At 41.1% G+C, this 21,153-nt stretch overlaps 1 protein-coding gene across 12 annotated transcripts in view; it reads right to left on the reverse strand.

Annotated features, from left to right (window-relative positions):
* TENM4 (teneurin transmembrane protein 4) overlaps positions 1-21,153 on the reverse strand; it is a 2,098,843-nt gene that overhangs the window by 311,380 nt on the left and 1,766,310 nt on the right. For 9 of the 12 annotated variants that reach the window (XM_077451387.1, XM_077451386.1, XM_077451385.1 and 6 more), the window contains 2 exons: positions 7,700-7,798; positions 4,869-5,104 (listed from right to left, as the gene is read on the reverse strand). In XM_077451387.1, the coding sequence (XP_077307513.1) occupies positions 4,869-5,104; positions 7,700-7,798 (335 nt within the window). The remainder of the gene's footprint in view (positions 1-4,868; positions 5,105-7,699; positions 7,799-21,153) is intronic. The other 3 variants (XM_077451390.1, XM_077451388.1, XM_077451393.1) reach the window with 1 other exon arrangement.

Here is a 21,153-nt window from a genome sequence, read left to right on the forward strand (position 1 = left end):
GCCCACCCTTTACAGCTATAACAGCTTCAACTCTTCTGGGAAGGCCATCCACAAGGTTTAGGAGTGTGTCTATGGGAATGTTTGAAAGTTATTCCAGATGCACATTTGTGAGGCCAGGCATTGATGTGGACGGGAAGACCTGGCTCATATTCATCCCAAAGGTGTTCTATCAGGTTGAGGTCAGGACTTTGTGCAGGCCAGTCACGTTCCTCCACCCCAAACTCGCTCATCCAGATCTTTATGGACCTTGCTCTCTGCACTGGTGCGGTCATGTCGGAAAAGGAAAGGGCCATCCCCAAACTGTTCACACAAAGTTTGGAGCTTGATATTGTCCAAAATGTCCTGGTATGCTGATGCCTTAAGAGCTCCCTTCACTGGAACTAAGGGGCCAAGCCCAGCCCCTGAAAAACAACCCCACGCCATAATCCCCCTTCACCAAACTTTACACTTGGCACAATGCAATCAGGCAAGTACCGTTCTCCTGGCAACCACCAAACCCAGACACACCCATCGGACTGCCAGACAGAGAAGTGCGATTCATCACTCCAGAGAACACATCTCTACTGCTTTAGAGTTCAGTGGTGGTCTGCTTTACACAACTGCATCCAACGCTTTGCATTGCACTTGGTGATGTAAGGCTATGAAGCAGCTGCTCGACTATGGAAACCCATTCCATGAAGCTCTCCATGCACTGTTGTGCTAATCTGAAGGCCACACAAAGTTTGGAGGTCTGTAGCTATCGACTCTGCCGTCAGATGGTGACTTATGTGCACTGTGCACTTCACCATGTGCTGACCCCGCTCTGCCATTTTACGTGGCCTACCACTTTGTGGCTGAGTTGCTGTTCCCAGTTGCTTCCACTTTTTTTTATAATACCACTAACAGTTGACCTTGGAATATTTAGTAGCAAGGAAACTTTGCGAATGGACTTATTGCACATGTGGCAACCTATCACAGTACCACGCTTGAATTCACTGAGCTCCTGAGAGCGACCCATTATTTCACAAATGTTTGTAGAAGCTGTCTGCATGCCTAGGTGCTTGATTTTATACACCTGTGGCCATGGAGGTGGTTGAAACACCTGAATCCAATGATTTGGAGGGGTGTCCCAATACTTTTGGCAATATAGTGTATGTGCATTTGTCCTGCTGCAAGTTGAGGATGTATATGGAGACAACTGACAGCAAAATTTCAGGCGTCTCAGTGGATGAGGGGAGGCTGGAGAGAGTGCCCTTTCCTTGGCAGAATTTCACTATGAGCATGTGACCACTCTTATATGGAGGGTCACATTATTTGGTAAGCCTTGCGAGTGACCAATGACATCTGGGGGACCTTACAAGTGTTTGATGGTGACAGCCTGAGGAGTTCATTCCATTTTCTCCTCATGGCTTGTGGGACTCTTTATTCTGTCCTAGTCTATTTTCTGATGTATATGCCTCTATATGAATTCCTGGATTTAAGCACTTTGTTGAATTATGAGTTTGTATCTTACCACAATATCACGGTTTACGCAAAGCATTACACATATTGTTGTTAACAATAGACGTTTGAGGTCAGGCCTACGTCCACACCACCCTGAATGTGCCCAATCTCGTCTGATCTCAGAGGCTAAGCAACATTGGGCTCGGTTAGTACTTGCATATGAGACATTGGGGGTAAGATCTTTGCAATTCATAGGATTATTTTTTATTACCATTTCTAGCATTTTAGTTTTGGATTTGTGAGCAGCGCACTTGTTATATACCTAAATCATATATATCTGCATTTGGTAAATGGGACATTAAACCATCAGAATAGTTTTTATACACTACATGGCCAAAAACATATGGAAACCTGACCATCACATGTATGAGTTTTTAGAAACTTCCACACAGAACTATAGTAAAATTATTGGCATTGCCCCATCCCCCATAACAGCCTCCACTCTTCTGCAGAAGGCTTTCCACAAAATGTTGGGGCGCGTCTGGGAGAATTCGTGCCCATTTAGCCAAAGGAGCATTTGCGTGTCTGGGTACTCATGTTGGATAAGAAGAAAGGACTTGCAACCAGCCTTCCAACTCATTCCATAGGTAGGGTTGAGGTCAAGGCTTTGTGCAGGCAACTCAAATTGTTAACACCAAACTCATAAAACCATGCCTTTGTGCAGTTGACTTTAAATAAAGGCATGCTGGAACAGAAAAAGATCATTCCCTAAACTGCCACCACAAGGTTGAAAATGTCTAAAATGCCATTGTGTGCTGCAGAATTAACAGCAACATTCACTGAAACAATCATTTTGAGGGACATGCACATGCTTTTGGCCATATAGCATAGGTATGATCATCAGGTGTCCATAAACTTTGGGTCATGTAGTGTATCTCATGAGGAAATCAGGAGTCCATAAACTTTGGGTCATATAGCGCATCTCATGAGGAAATCAGGAGTCCATAAACTTTGGGTCATGTAGTGCATCTCATGAGGAAATCAGGAGTCCATAAACTTTGGGTCATGTAGCGTATCTCATGAAGAATCTATTGCTGAATTCCATTGTCTTAACTCCTGCTGCTGCATCTGAGCCAGTGAGAAGGGAGAAAGCTGAACGAGCCTCTGCTCTCATGCACATCATTGGATCAAGATCGGGCTCTGGTAAGCTTAAGGGGGAATGTGGAGGAGCTGCATGTAAAAGGTGTTTTAGAATGCATTAAGGTTATAGAAAAAAAAAAAACCTTCTGCCTTTATGACCTCTTTAACATTTCTAGATGTTCCCTATAGCATAGCAAATCTTCATTTTTGGGTTGGAGACCCCTTTAAGTGTTGGGCCGGCATCCTACTAATGACAGTGATTTGGGTAGGGTTGTAGAAATTCGGGTAAGTGACGAGCTAACTTGGCAGTCATCTTGATAAATGCCCTTACAAGATGCGAGTTTGTCTAACACAATTTGTAGCTCTTCAAGCAGAAGTGAAAAGGATCGGAGTATATCAATATCGACAACTGTGTCTTTAGGAAACCGTCTCTATATCGCTTTGTGGCAGGACGCAAGAAATAATTACTCACTTAAAGGTTATTCATAATTTTTAAATGAGTTAATTAGTAAACCCAGCCAACTCTCCTTATTGCAGTAATTAATAATTGATTATGCAATAAATTAAACACAATTTTTTCATCAAAATCTAATTAAATATCTTTTTTTCCCTCTTGTTGATGAGATCAGATAGACTCTTTTTGTTAAATATGTTTGTGCGGAGCTGAACGGATTAATTTGAATTTTAATCATTCATGGGCTTCTTCAGAAGTGAGTAATTATGGTTAGTAATTATAGTGGTTAAACTTGACCAGAATGAACAGTCGTCTCGACGGTTATCATAGGTCATTGCTTTAAGGTCATACTCTTACTTATTAATGTACCTGTTGAACACAAACAATGGATCAGCCATTTTGGTTTGAAGGATACAACCTATCAGTTTACTAGCAAGTAGTTACTTGTCCATGAGGCATTTTGTGTGGGGGGGGGGGGAACCATGGGATCTTATAGGCTGCATTTCATGAGTGGGTAGGCTATGTTCTCAATGATACCCTTCGTAAACAGGTGTAGTCATTAGATATCACCAGTTTCTAAGTGGATAGATAAGCTACATTGTTAATTGCTGCTCTATAGTCTGGTGAATGGATAGGATGCATTTTCAGGGATGTCGTCGGTCTCCAGTTATTGGATAGGACGTATTCTCAGTGTTTTACCTGGTCTTTAGTGAATGGATACGCTGAGTTTCCAGTTAGGTCATTGGTCTGTAGTGAATGTATAGGCCAGTGATGGCTAACCTTGGCACTCCAGATGTTTTGGAACTACATTTCCCATGATGCTCACCTACACTGCAGGGTGCAAGAGCATCATGGGAAATGTAGTTCCAAAACATCTGGGGTGCCAAGGTTCGCCATCACTGGTATAGGCTAAATTCTCAATGTTGTGCTTGGTCCTTAGTGAATGGATAAGCTGCAATTCCAGTTATGTCACTGCTCTCTAGTGAATGGATAAGCTGATTTCTCAGTGATGTCACTGGTCTCTAGTACGTGGATAGGCTGCATTCTCAGTGATGTCACTGGTCTCTAATGAATGGATAGGCTGCATTCTCAGGGGTGTCACCAGTCTCTAGTGAATGAATAGGCTGCATTATCAGTGATGTCACTGGTCTCTAGTGAATAGATGGGCTGCATTATTGGTTATGTCACTTGGCTCTAGTGAATGGATAGGCTGCATTCTTGGTTATGTCACTGGTCACTAGTGAATGGATGGGCTGCATTCTTGGTGATGACACTGGTCTCTAGTAAATAGATAGGCTACATTCTCAGTGATGGCACTGGTCTCTATTGAATGGATAGGTTACATTCTCAGTGATGGCACTGGTCTCTATTGAATGGATAGGTTACATTCTCAGTGATGGCACTGGTCTCTATTAAATGGATAGGCTACATTCTCAGTGATGGCACTGGTCTCTATTGAATGTATAGGATACATTTTCAGTAACACTACTGGTCACTAGGGGATGAATAGGCTGTATTCTTAGTGATGACATTGGTCTCTAGTGGATCTATAGGCTGCACTGGTCTCTAAAGAATGGATAGGCTACATTTTTAGTACCGTCAATGGCCTGTAGTGGATGGATAGACTACATTTTCAGTGATGTCACTGGTCTGTAGAGGATCCATAGGCAGCAATGCTCAGTGATGTCACTGGTTTCTAGAGGAAGAAAAGGATTCTTTCTCAATGTTTCCACTGGTCTCTGCTAATTGGAGAGACTAAATCCATTAAATAACAATTCAGCACACAACGGGTGGTCTCTGTTTTTCATAAAACGTGACTTTTAGAGGAGAACAGTAAAGATTAGGCACTTACCAATAAAATAGGCCAGGAGGATCACCAGTGTGACAGAGATAATGATAGCGCTTAGTGCCGCGCATTTCCAATTGCAATATTTATACGGCTTCTGCAGGTTAAAGGCAGGTCTGGAGAAAGTGCTTCGTGGGAGCGGCCGGGGAGGTGGGGAGTAAACAGTGCTGGAGGTCAGGGGATATCCTGGAGATGTTGTACAAAACAAAGGGGATGTGCCTCCCGGTTTAAAGAGGAAGTGCCTGCGAGGAAGAAGGAAAAACTCATTAGATACTGATCTGGCTGATGACTTGGTAAGAAGGTACCGCAATGGGGTATCCCTTTACCCTCATGCACAATAAATATAAATAGGTTAGGACGCTTCTCGTCTACAATTATAGAAAAAAAAAAATTCACAAACTTTTACACAATTTTATCAGATTATCTGTCAATTTTGTTTGAAAATACATTAAAAAGTAAACAAAGCTGTGTTGGAGTCCCCATACCCCAAGGAAGCTTCCACTCCAAGGTAGAAATCCACTGGTATTCTAAATGTAGGACGCATTAAAAATGTTCCATCAACCAATGAATGATGGGTAAAGAAATGAGTACTGAAGCAGAAACAGACATACCAAGGTGCCTATTAAGGACCAACTTCAGAGAATGGTTTAGGTGTGAAATTTTTACATTTTGTCACAGCCTAAGGACTATATAGAGTGAAGACCTTCTATGGAGGGCTCCAGAGGTCTCGTTTTGCAATATTTCGGGAACCACATCTTTAGGGAACCCAAAAACAATGACAAAACAGCTCTGGAACCCCAGGTCAATGACAAACTACTATGTGACATCAAAAAAGGTTCAGAGTCTTCTGTAAAAACCCAAACAGAAGGAAAATGAAATGGTCCCAATGTGTTTCTACCCTTGGGGAGAGGATTCCAATAACATTGAAGACAATCATTCCAACGAACTATAGTGGCAACACAAAGCATGCGACATTATAAACTAATGTGAAAGAAGAACTACTTTTTCCAAACAGTGTAAATCTCAGAAAAGTTAAAATAATCATTGAAACTGAAATTAAATTACTTCAACCAACATCAGATATAAAAAAAAAATGAATCCTTTCAGCCTACATGGTTTGAGGAACTGTCTTATTGAGAAAATAAGTATATTTTGCCAATAATGTGGCAAGGTAGTATTTGTCACTATTGTTTTATAATATATTCTTTCATTTAGATTTTCTTTTCATCTAAAAAAAATAAATCACAACCTATGTAAGCAGAATCATAAACTTGATGTAAATATCGAAGAAAGGACAGCTATACTCAGGAGTGATGTTAATTGAATAACTTATAGTATGGGAAGTAATTGCATAGACATTTAATAAAAGAATTGCAAGTTGAGTTAAATAACTGTTCAAAATTAGCTTGAGCCATGTAAGGGTCCTTTAAGAAGTTGAGCCTTACCATCAAAAGTGAGCACGATGAGTCTTACCAGAACATTTGCTGGCACTGCTGGGTGTTAACAATATATGTGCTTTCTATGCAAGTTTTTGTTAGAAAATACCTCTTTTAGTTTATTCACATTGTGCAAATAATAAATGCACCCATATTAATAAAAAAAAAAAATATGTGGATTTATTATTTTTTTGCATTGGAGCCTGCAGACTATTCCACCAGCTTCAGTTAGGGGGCTGGAGGAAGTATCAATGGACTACAACTGCAGGTGACATCACTGCCGCAATGGAAGATGGGACTTGTAGTTCTTTAATTTGCAGCAGATTCCTGTGTCTGTGGCAAGCTGAATTTAAAAGAGATTACAGGAGCCTGGGGAGAGAAGAACCCTCTTGATTCTAAGCATTTGGCCCTGAGCACATACTGCCCTATATGTAAGTACCACATGGTGCACCTTCCAGCCTAGTCCAGCCGCATTTAACTGTCAGCTTCTCAGAGTTTGACAAGTTGCTGGCATCGGGGCTGGATGGTTCATCTGTGCCCTCTGTCTGCGGCTAAACTCCAGAGCCTCATGTGCCAGGGCTTAATGCTCATAGTGCTGTGAAGTAGTTCAGTCTCAAAGATTCACAAAAACTGTAAAGTTTGTTTCTAAATCTTAAAAACACCTGCAGTGGTCTGCGAAGATCTGCTCTCTGTAGAAGGAAAAATCTCACCGATTTTGTTCTAAGCTTTGCAGATCCATTTTCTCCACAACATCTATAGCTACTGAGGCTTGTTATAAAGTGCTTTTATTGCTTGTTCAGTATACTGTATGTAAAGCATTTAGTGTGTATAGCCTGGAGACAGGCTCGCTTTAAGTCATTTGGCTTAGTACTCTCTCAGACCTGGTATTATATGGTCAGTTGGAAGTAATGCGAGATGTCTTCTCTTTGAAGTCCTTACACCTGTACCTTGTAACCTGTAAGTTATGCTGTTTCTCGAACAATACCTTGTAGCTACATTTTTTGGTTCTGCAGAGTACCAATTAAAAGTATGAAGTATAGAAGCATATGGAGACTCATCACCATGTGCGAAATATACATCATCTGCGTCAACCTAGTAACCAATCAAATTCAAACCTTTACTGGGAGAAGAAGAAATGAGGATTCAAAATTTGAATCTGATTGGCTATATTAAGGTGATCAAGACAATTCATATTTACACATGGCCATGAAAAGAGTGTATGAATATTTAACATGTACAGTTATATATACAGTCCCATATTGTTGATTTAGCAGGGCCGGCTCTGTGTGGCATCACCCGGCAGTGTCAGAACCTGGTAAGTGCAGTGAGTAGACAGGAAGGATAGGTGAGGTGGTGAGGTTCATGCAAAATGGCAGACAATCAATAGGATGTGTCACATACCCATCATTGTAAGCACCGTCATGTCGGGAGGTGGGGAGGATGTCCATTTCAATAAAGTTGTCCTGCAATGTCTCTAGGAATGGCTGCTTTGCTATGTTTCTACACACAGATGGAGACATGAATGAAGGCAGTGAGTCATGCATGAAGTGACTTCTTAAATGCACCCAGTGGGCTTATAGAGTTAACATCATCAAAATACACATTTTTAAAGTTTTGAGTGTAAAACTAAATATAGATTAATTTTCTTCCTTCACTAAAACTCATTATAACCTGTACGTGTCATACTGCTTACATATTTAAAGGGAACCTTTCACTTGTAAAACATAGAAGATGCCATTGTTGACTCCTTCCGAACATATTACTTTTCTGGCTTTCTGGAATACATACATTGCATCCCTGCCCCGGAACAAGTAAAGAGATGGGAACCTGTTCTCAGACCTTCCCAATCTGCACACTTGTTGCAAGTCAGAGACTCAAGGTTTTGGAGCCAGGCAACTGGTATTTTCAGGAGGTCAGCAATGACAGGCCCTCAAAAATACTGCCCTTTTCAATAAGGTTCAATAAGGTAGTGAGTCAGTCAACAGTAAGTGAAGTTAATTATTATTGAGACAAACACAGATCTATGCTCAGACAAAAAGGTTAAAAAACAACACAATCAAAAAGTGGCAGACTCGATGAGCTACTTTGACTTTTTCTGCCTTCAGTCTTATATTTTAAAAAGCTTAATCAGTTTAAGATACAGTGAGCTCTGCTCCCTCTAGTGGATTCTCAACATGGACATATGAAGATACACCACCTAAACTAGTGACAACCGAAAAGCCAAGTGTGGTCTCTCATGGCTATGGTGGGGTTGATTTATATCTCGATATTGAGGTTTCAGAAGAGCTCAACGGACTCTACACATGGACACATGAAGATGTCACTTAAACCAGTGATCATTGAAAAGCCAACTGCGGTCTCGAATGCCCATGGGGGGGTTGGCTGATTTCTCCATGTTGAGGTTTCAGAAAGGCTCAATGGATTCTATGCATGGACACATGAAGATGTGACCTAAACCAGTGACCAATGAAAAGCCAACTGTGATCTCTCCTAGCAATGGGGGGGGGGGGGGGTTGGTTGATATCCCTATGTTGAGATTTCAGAAGGGCTCAATGGATCCTCCACATTGACACATGAAGATGTCACCTAAACCAGTGATCACTGAAAAGCCAAGTACGGGCTCTCATGGCCATGGGGGGGGAGGGGGTTGGTTGATATCTCCATGTTGAGATTTCTGAAAGGCTCAATGGATTCTCCGCATTGGCACATGAAGATGTCACCTAAACCAGTGACCACTGAAAAGCCAAGTGGGGTCTCTCAGGGCCATGGAGGGGGTTGGTTGATATCTCCATGTTGAGATTTCAGAAAGGCTCAATTTACTATCCACATTGACACATGAAAATGTCACTTAAACCAATGAGCACCGAAAAGCCAAGTGCAGTCTCTTATGGCCATGGGGGGGGGGGGGGGCACACTTGGACTGTTCATCTTTCAAGCAATTGAATAAATCAAAAGACGTTATCTACGCAAGGCTGAGCTGCTACAACCACAACACTTTTAGGAAAGAAAGATGAACGTGAAGCTCTGCATGGTCTGCAGCAAAGAACCACTATCTCATTTAACATGTTCATGGTGAATATCTTTGGCACGGCGGTGGTTTTAATGAATTCCGATCCCAATATAACTTCCTTCCTCATTCAAAACCCAGAAGTGAATGGGGAAAAAAAAAGAGTTGCAGAATGCAGCAGACCATGGTTTGCTCAAGTGAGCAAATTTATGAAAACGAAATCCTGATCCTGGTTGCTGAGGGTTTAAAAACATCACTTTTTTGCAAAAATAATTATAATAAATAAAATAATAAATAAAAAAAAGAAACAGCGACTTTCAATTTCAACTGTAAGATCTCTCAATCTCAAAAAAAATAAAAAACGGTTGACAAATTTATGGTAAGAAAAGGCTTAAATCTTCAAACAGTAATCAGTTTGGCTTCCTTCTTCGGCAACCGTAAATGAAAAAACAAAAAACCTAATTCGGTTAATAGAGCAAATCGTTTTCTTCTTTTTTTTTTTATTTATGCATGATGCTCTTTGTAGTCTTGTGACATCTAAATCAAAAACTGGTGGCATTCTCGAAAATGTAAGACATTTTATCTGATCTCGTGGAAGATAACCAGTCTCTATGGTGGTGAAGGATTAGTTCGAAAGATGTGGCCCACATGATGGCCCGCCTTCACACTGGCCCTAGCTGCCCTTTGACCTTCTTATATTTAATTTTACACATCATTTAAAAATATATTCTGATGATAACTGTGCTTGCTTTGTGCATGAGGTTAGAATGACATGTTCCATAATAGTGATGGAGGATTTATACACACATCAGCAATTTCTTTTACCTGTAACACTGTTACCAGCATTTTATGAGGAGACATTGACACAACAATAAAAATAAAGCCTTGTGAAGGACAATTTTCTAAACTGTTAGACAAAAAGGAGCTATGACTAAGCGCTAAGGAAGCGTGAAACGCATTATCTGGTGATGCGGTTTCCCTCTATTTGTGTTTTTGGACATGTTTTAATGGACTAGCTGAAATAAAAGGTAATTTTACTGGATGTGCGGCCAACCAGAATTTTTTTTTGATCATTGGAATCTGTGATGGAAGGGGCTCCTGGTCTGTGTGTTGGTGGAAGACTGACCTAGAGCGGTGTTCACACACATCTTTGGTATGCTAAAGACAAGGGGCATGTTGGTGGAGTGCTGGAAAGAATGGTGGCCAGGGTAAGGTTTGGAATTCAAGTTTTAGAGGCAGCTCTCTTTTAACTGGGGTAACGTTGGGGTCTTTGGTTGTTAGTAGGGGAACATTCCTCTAAGGATTTCAACTCTGGTAGTTTTGTATATAAAACATGAAGGAGTAAGCACAGGCTGTATATGTAGTGGCTTGACCTACTCTTTCAAGAACACTCCCAAATGGCTAAACTGGACCATTTTCCCAGCATTTTATGAGTAGACACTGACATTGCAATAAAATGACAGCCCTGCAGAGGACAAGATTCCAAACTAGTAGAAAGACAAAGGACATGTTTGTAGAGTGCTGGACCCAATGGTGGGCAAGGTTTGGCAAGGGTTGGAGTCCAAATTTTGAAGGCAGTTCTCTATCAACCGGGGTAACTTTAGGGTGCTTGGAGAAGTCTAAAGAGTAGGTTTACTCTTATGGTTTTTTTTTTTGTTGGCTAGTATTCTCTTTATTAAGTGCCAGCATCTAAGCCCCAATGAAGGTTCTAGATGCTGGCGCTAAACTCAACCAGGTAAGCATCAGGTGCTTGGAGAAGTATAAAAAGAGTATAAAAAGAGAAAAGTATAAGTGTAGCGATTTGGTTTACAACTTTATATCTTATTTTTCATTTTGATGCCCTGTATTCTCTTAATTTAGTGACCGCATCTAAGCCCAGATACAGAGTGAGTTTTGAGCCCCGAAATATGTCTTTCTTCGGACTTTCTCATGTAGAATAAAGACTTACTTGATTTGCATTAGATCTATGGTACTATTATCTTTCTTATACTTTTTATTAAACTTTCTATACGCTAAACCTTTTTAATTTTTTATTTTTTTTTAATTGCAGGTGGAAGAAGCACTCCAATCACCCACTGAGCTATTACTTTATTGTTGGATGGATGAATGAAATGAGCTTCACTGTTGTAGCTTCCTGTGTGAATGAGCCACTCCAGGAAACAAGAAACATTATTCTGTAAACTGTTAAAATTATTCAGAAATACTCTTTAGAGTTTGAATACAGGTTGTTGAATCAGCTCAGGCTGAGAACAAAATAAATGAGCAACTTATTGTTTTTTTTGCAGCAGCAGCTGAACAGCATGGATGATGACTGCATTGTCTTCTCCATTGTAAATAGGCATAATATAGACATGCCTCAAATTATTCTTTAACTTAAACCTGTCGCCGGCCTGTGCATATGCAGGGAAAATGCAATGTGAACTGCATGTCAAACCAATCAATAGATCCAGATATTTAGGCAGCTGAAGTTAATTGCAAATCTTGACCAATGCTTCCCAACTCTCAGGCCTACTTGTTAGCCATTTAATGGGCCAAGCGTAAGCAAAGTGGACATTTGCATATAACTTTAGCTGCAGGTAGGTCTGGACCTACTGATAGTTTTGTATATAACTATGAAGGAGCAAGCACAGGCTGTATATGTAATATACAACTATGAATAGATGATTATAAACTAAATGCAGAAAACATTTTAGAAAACATTTAGGTTTTTATAAAGCAAAAAGGTTTTCAAATTTTGAAAAAGTTAAACCACTCAGGGCCACCAGGGACGTCACCCGGGACCACCAGGTATGACTACCAGGGTTGTCAACCAGTGCCAATTAGAGGTGCCAATCAGTGTCCAGCAGTAATGCCTGCCAGTGCCTCATCAGTGGCTCATCAGTGCCGCCTATCAGTGGCCATTAGTGCCCCCTATTAGTGGCCATCAGTGTCGCCCATCAGTGCTCAGTGCCACTCATCAGTGCCCATCAGTGAAGGAGAAAACTTACTTATTCACAAAATGTATTTTATTTTAAATATAATACATATTTTTTTCAAAATTTCTGCCTTTTTTCCTTTGTTTAGCAAAAAAAAAAGAAAAGAAAAAAACAGTGATGATCCAATGCCACCAAAAGAAAGATCTATTTGTGGGAACAAAATGATTTAAAAAAAAATAGTTTGGGTTCAGTGTACATAACCACGCAATTGTCAAAGTGAGGCAGCGCTGAAAGCTGAAAATTGGTCTGGGCAGGAAGAGGGGGAAAGTTCTCTGTATTGAAGTGGTTAAAAATTAAAACCTACAAATCTATATGACAAATCATAAAAATATGAAATGGCGAGTATGTAAACACGAAAAAGCAAAATTTACTTTCCGGTATAAATGTTAGAACAACTCCTCCAATGTGTACTCTGTGTGCTGAAAAAATGCTTTAGCGCACATTAAAATAAATAAATAAAACATGAAATAAATCACATACTGGCCAGTTGACGTCTGCCTAGCAGAGGCTGAAAAAGTCACAATCTCTAAAAAAAAAAAAAAATTTTTTATGGGTCAGTGCTTTCCAAGTACGGATGGGACCGAAAAAATCCCATTCCCCTAATTACATGAAAACACAGATATTTTAATAAAAGGTGTGGGGGGTGCGGGGGATTTGGGGGGGGGTGGGTGACAGGGCAAGAGAGGGCATGAAATCCTGGAAAATCAGCATACTTCATCACGCATCAACATCAGCACAGTTTTATTTTGCAAGCAAAGTAATATACAATCCTACTACAAATGTTATGGGGCAGCAAAAACTACTGAAATCAATAACCAATTATAAGTGAGGCATCGGTAAACTGTATTTTAAATGCAACAATCTTACAAGCAAATAAATACACCATTAACGCTGTCTAGAGTGGTTATTACCCAGAATCCTTCATAAACCAAGTAAAACAAGCTTAGGGCTGGTGGTGACCATGGGAATTTGTGGCTTTGGAAGCAGAGTTGGAATTTTGAATTACACTTTAGGAACCGACCTACTGATCTCTCTTATCCATGTGTACTAATGCTGGCCACACATAAGGCAATTTTAGCAAAAATAACCAATTAGATCAAGGCAATCTATAGTCATGTTGCTACAATGGGTTGAGGGAGGGCTGCATTTTTGCCAATAAAAACTCGTTAAAAGTCAGTGCTGGAAAATAATGGTGGCCACACAAAATATCGACACTTTGGGCCCAATTTAGACATTTTGCCTTAGGGGTGTACTCACTTTTGTTGCCAGCGTTTTAGACATTAATGGCTGTGTTGAGTAATTTAAGGAGACAGCAAATTTACACTGTTATACAAGCTGTACACTCACTACTTTACATTGTAGACAAGTGTCATTTCTTCAGTGTTGTCACATGAAAAGATAGAATAAAATATATACAAAAATGTGAGGGGTGTACTCAATTTTGTGAGATACTGTATATATATATATATATATATATATATATATATACGCCTGGAAGAAAACCACCTGGCCTTTAGGAAAAAACTCAAGACCTTCCTCTTCTAGCTGATGATCAAAGCTCGCCACAGCGCTTTGAGGTGATTCAGTTCGCGTTGTGCGCTATACAAATATTTCATTCATTCATATCTATCTATCTCTATATCTATATATATCTCTCTATATATATATATATATATATATATATATATATATATATATACATACATATACACATATATACATATACACACACACACACACCAGCCTTTCTCAACCTTATCAACACAGAGGAACCCTTGAAATGTTTCTCCAGTCTTGGGGAACCCCTGCTAAAAATGAGAAATCTACAACTCATGATACATTAGTGTGATGGTCATTGGGAAGAATGACCTTCTTAAAGATAGCTAAAAAGATCATTGGCGTCGGTGTGGGAACTTATCTGAGAGGCAGAAATGGCCCAATGCTGAAGGAACCCCTAGCAACCTCTGGAGCAGCCTTTCTCAACCTTTTCAACACAGAGGAACCCTTGAAATAGTTCTCTGGTCTCGGGGGAACCCCTTCTAAAAATTAGAAAGCTACAACTCATGATACATTAGTGTGATGGTCAGTGGGAAGAATGGTCCTTGCACTTGTGGTCATTGCGAAAAATTACCTCCTTACAGATAGCTAAAAACATCAAAAGTGTTAGTGGGAACTTATCTGAGAGGCAGAAATTGTCCAATGCTGAAGGAACCCCTAGCAACCTCTGGAGGAACCCTGGTTGAGAATCACTGATATATACCCTTCCGAACTAAAAGATCTGGAGCAGTTGGCGAAAGAAGAGTGCTCCAAAATTCCAGTAGAAAGGTGTAAGAAACGCATTGATGGTTACAGGAATCGATTGATTTCGGTTATTTATTTCTTTTTTTTGCAAGGGGTGTGCTACCAAATATTAAATTGAGGGTGCCAATAATTTTGTCCAGTCCATTTTCGGAGTTTTGCAAGGAATGTGTCCGATTTGGCTTTTTGTTTCTCCACTTTTTTGTGTCATACTAATACAAACAAAAGAAACAAACATGAGAATGCCTAAACCTTTGTAACTGCAACAATTTTCTGGACAAAGAGGTGAATTATCTGAAAGAAATGCAGGGGGACCATTCTTTTGGCCATGCCTGTATATACATACATTCTTCTTTTAGTACAGTGGTCATCTTCTAACACCTTTTTGAGCTTGTACTTGTGTATTCAGCAGGCAGCTTGCATCGTGTACCAGCGTGTCTGAGAGTCAGTTTGCTGCTCTCATCGATTGGATTCACCTCCCGCTCTGAAGCAGACGATGCTGCAGCAGACAGTCTGAAACGCGGACGCTCTTTTCATTAAATAAAGAGAGGACTTCTAATTCATGTTAATAACTCTTCACGGGTCTCTACGCTTTTTAGCCGACTTCTCTCCTTGTCTAGCTTTGTTTACAGTTCACTTTGGCGACGAGTAAAGAGCTTTGGAGTGGTAAAATAAAACAGGGATCAATGGCGGTCACACTCGCTCTCTCTGCGCGTCTTTATATAGATGTATGAACTTCAGAAGCCTTGTGTGCATCATTGATAAACTAGTGCCGCTCAATAACAACACCACTGTTCCATGACACAGACACCACTTCAATGGAGGAAATTCAAAATGGGCTTTTTTAATTTATAGGTCATGATTGGTTTATATTTGGGGGGGGGGGGGGGTAAATGTTGGCCACAAACGCTACAGTGCTTTGGAATAAGGAAGCACCATCACGTACAGAAATCCCGTCACCAACCTAAAATATTGTAAGTAAAAGCACAGAAAAACCTGTAAACACCTAAAATGTGCACAGACACATCGAACACAGAGTTCATCGAACACAGAGTTGCTTCTACAGGCTGAAAGAAGAAAAAATGCCAATCGCCTGTATAAGCAGCATTTTTTACGCCCAGTGCGCACAAGGCCTAAAACTTGCTAGAAAATTTGATAACTCCAGGAAGAGTCAATTCCCTAGCTCCTCCCTCCTTGTACGTCATCCTCTTTTGGGAATGTATAATTACTCTGTGCTCGGTTCAGCCCATCCACCCCTCCCTGCAAAACCTTTTCAGTAGGTCCCATGGAAGGACTGAAGGGAAATACAATTGAGCGGTGTTCTCAAAATGTAGCCCTTTACAAGGTTTTTCCAGCACTTGGAGCACTATTCCTCCCACTAACGCCAATGATGAGGCGTTTAAACTTAAACTTCTACAGACAGTGGGGCACTATTACTCTCACTGTTGCCAATGATGGAGCAGAATTCCATCTACTGACACCAACAGTGGAGCACCAATCCCCCATGCCATTGACACCAATGATGAGGCGCCATGACTTCCACCAACAGTGGGGCACTTTTGCTCCCACTGATGCCAATGATGGAGCAATATTCTTTCTACTCACACCAACAGTAGAGCACTATTCTGTCTACTGACACTAACAATGGGGCAATATTCCTCACGCTGAGACCAACAATGGGGCAATATTCCTCCCGCTGAGACTAATAATGGCCCACTATTCCTCTCGCTGACACCAATACTGGGGCACTATTACTCCCATGGACACCAACACTGGGGCACTATTATTCCCACTGACACCAACAATGGGGCACTATTTCTCCCACTGACACCAACACTGGGGCACTATTCCTCCCACTGACACCAACAATGGGGCACTATTGCGCTCACTGACACCATCGATGGAGCACTATTCCTCCCACTGACACCAACAATGGGGCACTATTGCTCTCACTGACACCATCGATGGAGCACTATTCCTCCAGCTAATACCATTGATGTGGCACTATTCCTTCTACTGACACCAATGATGGGGCACTATTTCTCCCACTAATACCAATGAGAGGGCACTATTCCTCCTATGGACACCAATGATGGGGCACCATTTCTCCTACTGTCCACAGATGTAATTTTTTTACTCTCACTGACAACCAAGTCCGAGATATTGCCTACACGCACTGATGCTGGAGTATTTTCTACTCCCACTGTCCACAGCCCCCCTAAAGTATTAGGGACAGTATACTATGAGGGCTTTCAGATGCCACTGGTGCCGAGAAGTGGTTGGCATAATTCTATTTACTGCTTGGAAGCTCAAAATGTTTAAATCCTTCAATCTGCCTTTGGATCCAAATAATCAAACATCAGCCACAAAAGTAGTAAAAGACCAATACATACAAGTGTTCTCCAAATGGTTGAAGGAGAAACAACCTAGGCTAGGTCTATGACACAACTGTGTCAAGGAGGGGCACTGAAGCCTTCTGTATATTGTATACTTACTATATGTCCAAAAGGATGGGTACACTGTACACCCCTCCAAGTTTTCACATGTCTCCAGTGAAGGGTACTGTTAATACTACAGCATACGTTTTAAATGAGTGTGAGCGTCCACATTTCTGGTAACAGTTTAAGGAAGGCTCTTTTCTATTCAAGAATGATGACGCCCCCCAGCCAGCTCCATAAGGACACATTTGAAAAGTTTGGTGTGGAGGAACTTGAGTGGCCTGTGCAAAGCTCTGACCTCAATCATACTGAACACCTTAGTGAAGAATTGTAGTGGCAACTGTGAACTAGTACTTTTAATCCAACATGTCACCTGACATCATAAGTGCTCATTTGGATAAATGAGCACAAATTCCCACAGCACCTTTCCAAATTGTGTGGAAGTCCTTCCTGGAAGAGTGGAGAGTAAATCCATATTAATGACCATGCTTTTGCAACAGGATGTCCAAAAAGATGTAGGTGTCATGGTCAGAAGTCCTCAAACTTTTGGCCATATAGTGGATCTGTGTTTGCAAAGACCAACAGTAACTGCTACTAAGATAAGGGGTCTTCTGAGGTCTTCCTCTGATCAGTGGACATAGCAGAAACCATAATGATGTCAACTGTTTGTGGAGGCCTCCGGTGACCCCTGCTAAGAAAAGGGGTCTACTAAAGTCTTATTCTGGTTAGCGGATATAGAAGACACCATAACACTGTCATAATTTTGTGCCTGTTTAACTATTAATATATTGGGAATTGTTCAACAGCATTCTCTTGATCTAGACTCCTTATTCCGCGTTGTCCACGCAACAGCCACCATTAGAAGCAATGTTTCGGAGCCTCCAAGGATTAGGTGACATTTCTGATGAAGGGGTCCTGTGAGGCTCCAAAATGTTGCTTCTATTATAATGTTGTGATTGCCGAATAAAGCTTTGGACTTGTTCTTGGGAACCATGATGTGCTGGTGACGTTTTCTCACTCTATCAAGGATTCCAGCCGGTGGTTGCTACAGCACCCACTTACCCATACAGCTACTTTTCCCGGAGAGTATGTATTGGGAATAGTATGTTGGAAATCCATGCAAAAGCCTCAGATTGTAGAGCTGCTCAATTGCTTTTGCATCCTTTGAACCAGTGATGGGAGTGGTATCAGGGACGGAAGGTGCTCTTCAACCACCATAGCCTAAACTCTTGACCCAAGCATTCCAGTTTAGGTCCCAACTGGTGCCTGTAGACACTGCAAGATACTTGGATTGAGTTTGGATATCTGGCCATGTTCTAGGCTCCACCATTTCATACTTGTCTAGATGCTATTAAAGCAGCGGATGTCTATACATTTCAATTATCTCTGCAGCAACACGGGGCCTGAAAAATATCGCACAGATTCCCCCTCCACTGGCATAAAAAGGTTAAAGGTCAAACTGTGAGCAAACACAACACAGCAATTTCCCTCCAGAAAGCCATCGGTCATATCGGACTGAATAATGATCTCCAGTTCTGACCTGTGGTCATTAGCCAAGTAATATGAATGCTCGGCATAATTGCCTAATTAGAGAAAATGAGCCCAGTCACTTTTTTTGATTAATGTGTTATATTAAATGTCAGCTTTAGTTAGTGGTCACCGAGCGGCTGTGCTTGTAATCCGCCGTGTGATTTGCCTGTTAATTTATACATTCTGAAGGAGAACTTGGAGACCCGAAGAGAGGTCACATGGAACTTTCAGAAATCCTCAGGGAGATCAAGGTTATTTCCCCCTCATCCACACTTGGAGAGCCTCTATTTGCAGGAATTTACAGAACACCTTCAGTGTCAATGCTTTAAATGAGTTCCTGGAATGCATACATGGAATATGAGTATTTAGCTGCAGTGCACCAGTATATCTCACATTGTTTTGGTAAAAGTCTGGGGACTCCTTTTGCTTATCAGTTAATTGAGTAGTCCCAAAACACACACACACACACACACACACACACACACACACACACACACACACACACACACACACACACACGCTCATTGGTGTCAGGTACAGAAATCCTGGAACAAGAAGCAAGGCAATGCTAGCCATTATGTCTAAACGTATCTCGAAAGTTTGAAATGTATTCATGATACAACATAAGAAACAGAAAGCAAACCCTCCTATCTCGCAAGTGTTCCTACATGAATGCTGCTGGAATGGTGATGTACAGACTATCTCTGTAAGGATCTTAGAATTGGGCCAAAGAAAGTGTGGTAACCCCAACAGTTTGAATGGGCCCCTTTGCGACCTTTTGGTCATGGTCAGCTGGTGAGCTTGCATTTTGTTTACCATTGTGGTGGTGGTTCCTTATGCATGGATTTCTAAACATTTTGGTGATGGAGAACCAGCTTTGACAGGATCTTCAAATAAGAAGACTTTTTGACACTTGGACTTCCTTTTTATTGTTAAGTTTTATATGCAATTTACATGTCACCGGACACTTTATTAGAGAAAATTGCTGTTCAATTGCTTGGTAACACAAATTGCTAAATCAGCCAATCACATGGCAGCAACTCAATGGATTTAGGCATCTAGATGTGGTTAAGACAACTTGCTGAAGTTCAAACCAAGAATCAGAATGGGGAAGAAAGGGAATCAGTCACTTTGAACATGGCATGGTTGTTGACAGACAACCTGGTTTAAGCATTTTAAAAACTGCTGATCTACTGGGATTTTCAGGCCAACCATCTCTCGGGTATACAAAGAATGGTCCGAAAAAGAGAAAATAGCCAGTGAGTGGCAGTCGCGTGGGCGAAAATGCCTTGTTGATGTCAGAGGAGAATGGGCAGACTGGTCGAAATGATAGAAAGGCAACAGTAACTCAAATAACTACTCGTTACAACCAAGGTATGCAGAATCCCATGTCTAAATGCACATCAAACACATTGAACTTTGAAGCAGATGGGCTAAAACAGCAGAAGACCACACCAGGTGCCACTTCTGTCAGCTAAGAACAGGAAGTTGAGGCTACAATTCACACAGGCTCCACAAAATTGGACAATAGAAGATTGAAAAAACATTGCCTGATGTGATAAGTTTTGATTTCAGTGGTGACAATTAGATGGTAAGGTCAGAATTTGGCGGGAACAAAATGAAAGCATGGACCCATCCTGCCTTATAGCAATGGTTCAGGCTGGTGGCGGTGTAATGGCGTGGGGGATATTTTCTTGGCACACTTTTGGCCCCTTTATACCAATTGAGCATCGTTTAAACATCATGGGCTGAGTATTGTTGCTGACCGTGTCCATTCCTTTACGACTACAGTGTCCCCATCTTCTGATGGCTCCTTCCAGCAGGATAATGCACCATGTCACAAAGCTCAAATCATCTCACCACTGGTTTCTTGAACATGACAATGAGGTCACTGTACTCCAATGGCATCCACAGTCATCTCAATCCAATAGAGCACCTTTGGGATGTGGTGGCGGAAGATTTGTATCATGGCTTTGCAGCCGATAAACCTGCAGCAACTGCGTGATGCCATCATGTCACTATGGACCAAAATCTTTGAGGAATGTTTCCAACACCTTGTTGGATCTATGCCACGAAGAATGAAGGCAAAATGGGGTTCAACCCGGTACTAGCAAGGTGTACCTAATAAAGTGGTTGTGAATGTATATAGTGAAATGCAGGTAAAGTAGAGTGTTTTAGCACAGCTCAGGACATTGCATCATAATGATTGGATAGTTTTTTTTTCTTTGCTGTTCATTTGAGAGGTTGGAAGAAAAAAAAAACCTAAAACAAAGAGTTTATTAAAATAGCTGTACTAAATAAAAGCCTATGGTCTTATAAAAACAATTATTTAGTTAGGCAAATTCATTTATAGTCAAATTAAAGGTTGTCAAAATCCAAGGCCGTGGTGGAAGGAAAAAAACATTGCATAAGGTATGGCCTGCTCAAGATTTCAATGCAACAGAGGCAGAGTACACATGGACTAACTGGCCTTTTGGCAGGATCAGCGTTTGCAGCATTTTTAAAGCTGCATTTCTTGCAGTGGGGCTGCCTACCAACTACAAGGGTTAAATGCCGTTTAAGTCTAGGGGGCTGGGAGAAGCACTTTTACTTACCCAAGCTTCCACT

The sequence above is a fragment of the Lithobates pipiens genome, unplaced genomic scaffold (genome assembly GCF_037356315.1).
Source record: "Lithobates pipiens isolate NorthernLeopardFrog02 unplaced genomic scaffold, aLitPip1_a1.2 Scaffold_23, whole genome shotgun sequence".
Lineage (NCBI taxonomy): Eukaryota > Metazoa > Chordata > Amphibia > Anura > Ranidae > Lithobates > Lithobates pipiens.